General features: G+C 37.4%; 1 protein-coding gene across 1 annotated transcript in view; it reads right to left on the reverse strand.

Annotated features, from left to right (window-relative positions):
- The window catches only part of LOC117114781 (general transcription factor IIF subunit 1-like), a 7,639-nt gene extending 6,721 nt beyond the window's left edge, over nucleotides 1–918 (reverse strand). The window contains exon 1 of the mRNA XM_033258479.1: nucleotides 901–918. Within this exon, the coding sequence (XP_033114370.1) occupies nucleotides 901–903 (3 nt within the window). The 5' untranslated portion in view covers nucleotides 904–918. The remainder of the gene's footprint in view (nucleotides 1–900) is intronic.
- Between the last annotated feature and the right edge of the window lie 830 nt (nucleotides 919–1,748).

A 1,748-nucleotide genomic window follows, 5' to 3' on the forward strand; every position in this document is an offset into this window, starting at 1 on the left:
TTTCACATTTGTAAATTCCTCTTCTTTAACCCTGTCTCTTATACACATCTAGATGTGTATAAGAGACAGCAGTCATATATATACATGTATTTGTATTGGCTGCATACGAACGGTGAAATAAATATGAAATATTCAAATGTTTATTAGTGTATTTATACATACATCTAATCGGCCTTTATTGGCTGGTAATCAGTTCAAGGATGTTTTTAGTAAATAAATCTTCGAACATTTAATGTTCCTATTGTATTTATTGGTCATTTTACTCGAATCCACCTATTACTGTAGGCCTTAGAGTAGCCTAGTAGTAGTAGTAGTGTAGTGGTTGCAGCAGCAGTCCTGGTAACAATATTTTATTTTTATTTATTCATTTGTATATATATATATATATATATATATATATATATATATATATATAAATTTATATATATATATATATATATATATATACACGTTTATTGTAGGCATACGTATAAGCCTATGTTTAAGTTAAAAATAAATGTATTCACTACCACAAATCTGCAACCCACGTACGACACGAGCCTGCGATATCGACATCCCAGAAGTAGCGATAATTATGTCGGTTAGTAGTACATCAAATGCCACCAAACTCCTCGTTCCGTGTGACTGATTGTCACCTCTTATCGTTATACTGCAGATCATTTCCTTACCTATCTATCACACTAATAATATTTCCATATATAGAGACAGGATGACGAACGGTAAATACGGAGGTTGCGGTCAGGCCACCACGGCTATTCCCTGTATAGGGAATTTCAACAGTTGCACAGCATTATCTAGGGCTACTCACAGTATTTACTCGTCTAGATCAATGGAATGTTGGTTATGGCCCCGTTTGAGACATAAATGTAATGTTACAGGTTATATGAATCCAAAACTAACCATTTCAAATCTCTGAATTGTTGAATTGCTGGGGCCTGGACCCCACCGAAGAGACCTGGATCTTTATCTTCTTCTTCAATTCACCATGATCACCATCAGCACCATCAGATTCATCCTCATATGTTATTTCTTCATCGTCATCATCATGGTCATCGTTATCATCAGCATCGCCATGGCCATCAATATCATCATCAACATCATCATTGTATTGCTAAACTGGTGGTAGCCACTGTGTGTGCGCTAAACCGTGGAGATCTCCAGGTCCGCGGTTCAATTTCCATCACTGCCACTCCTTGTGTTTCAGCTGGAGGGCTGCAATACAAGTTACGATAGCGCACCGTCTTTCGGATGAGACGTTTAAGCCGTTGGTGGTCCCGTGTACATTATGGTCCATGTGCACGTTAAAGAGTATTGGATTCTCTCCCTGTGTAGGCCTACTACCACCACCAGAAGGATCCCACTGGAAACAAGTTTTCGGACTTGGGTTATCTTGGTGTGATTCACACCGAAATACTCCTATCCTACCTTAATTATTATCATTGCATACCTCATCAGCAACTCATGTGACCTTTAATAAGAATAAGAATTACAAAATCTTGCGATTCATTTCTTCATAATTTCAAGTGCCGATAACCTTCTTTCAGCGATGAAATAATTTCCGTCTGAAAATAACGACCAGCTGATTCACGAACTATTTTCATCGTTCGATACAATGATCCAAGTTCTACTCTAGCCTAGTGTGACAGATCTACTAATTTCTTAGGAACCATAACTTAAAAGGAGTCCTGAATTTATTTGAGCATCCGGTCTATGATTGATAAATAACATCCACATGCAACAAATTTCCA

The sequence above is a fragment of the Anneissia japonica genome, unplaced genomic scaffold (genome assembly GCF_011630105.1).
Source record: "Anneissia japonica isolate Jap-2015-1 unplaced genomic scaffold, ASM1163010v1 scaffold288140_len288450_cov173, whole genome shotgun sequence".
Taxonomy (NCBI): domain Eukaryota; kingdom Metazoa; phylum Echinodermata; class Crinoidea; order Comatulida; family Comatulidae; genus Anneissia; species Anneissia japonica.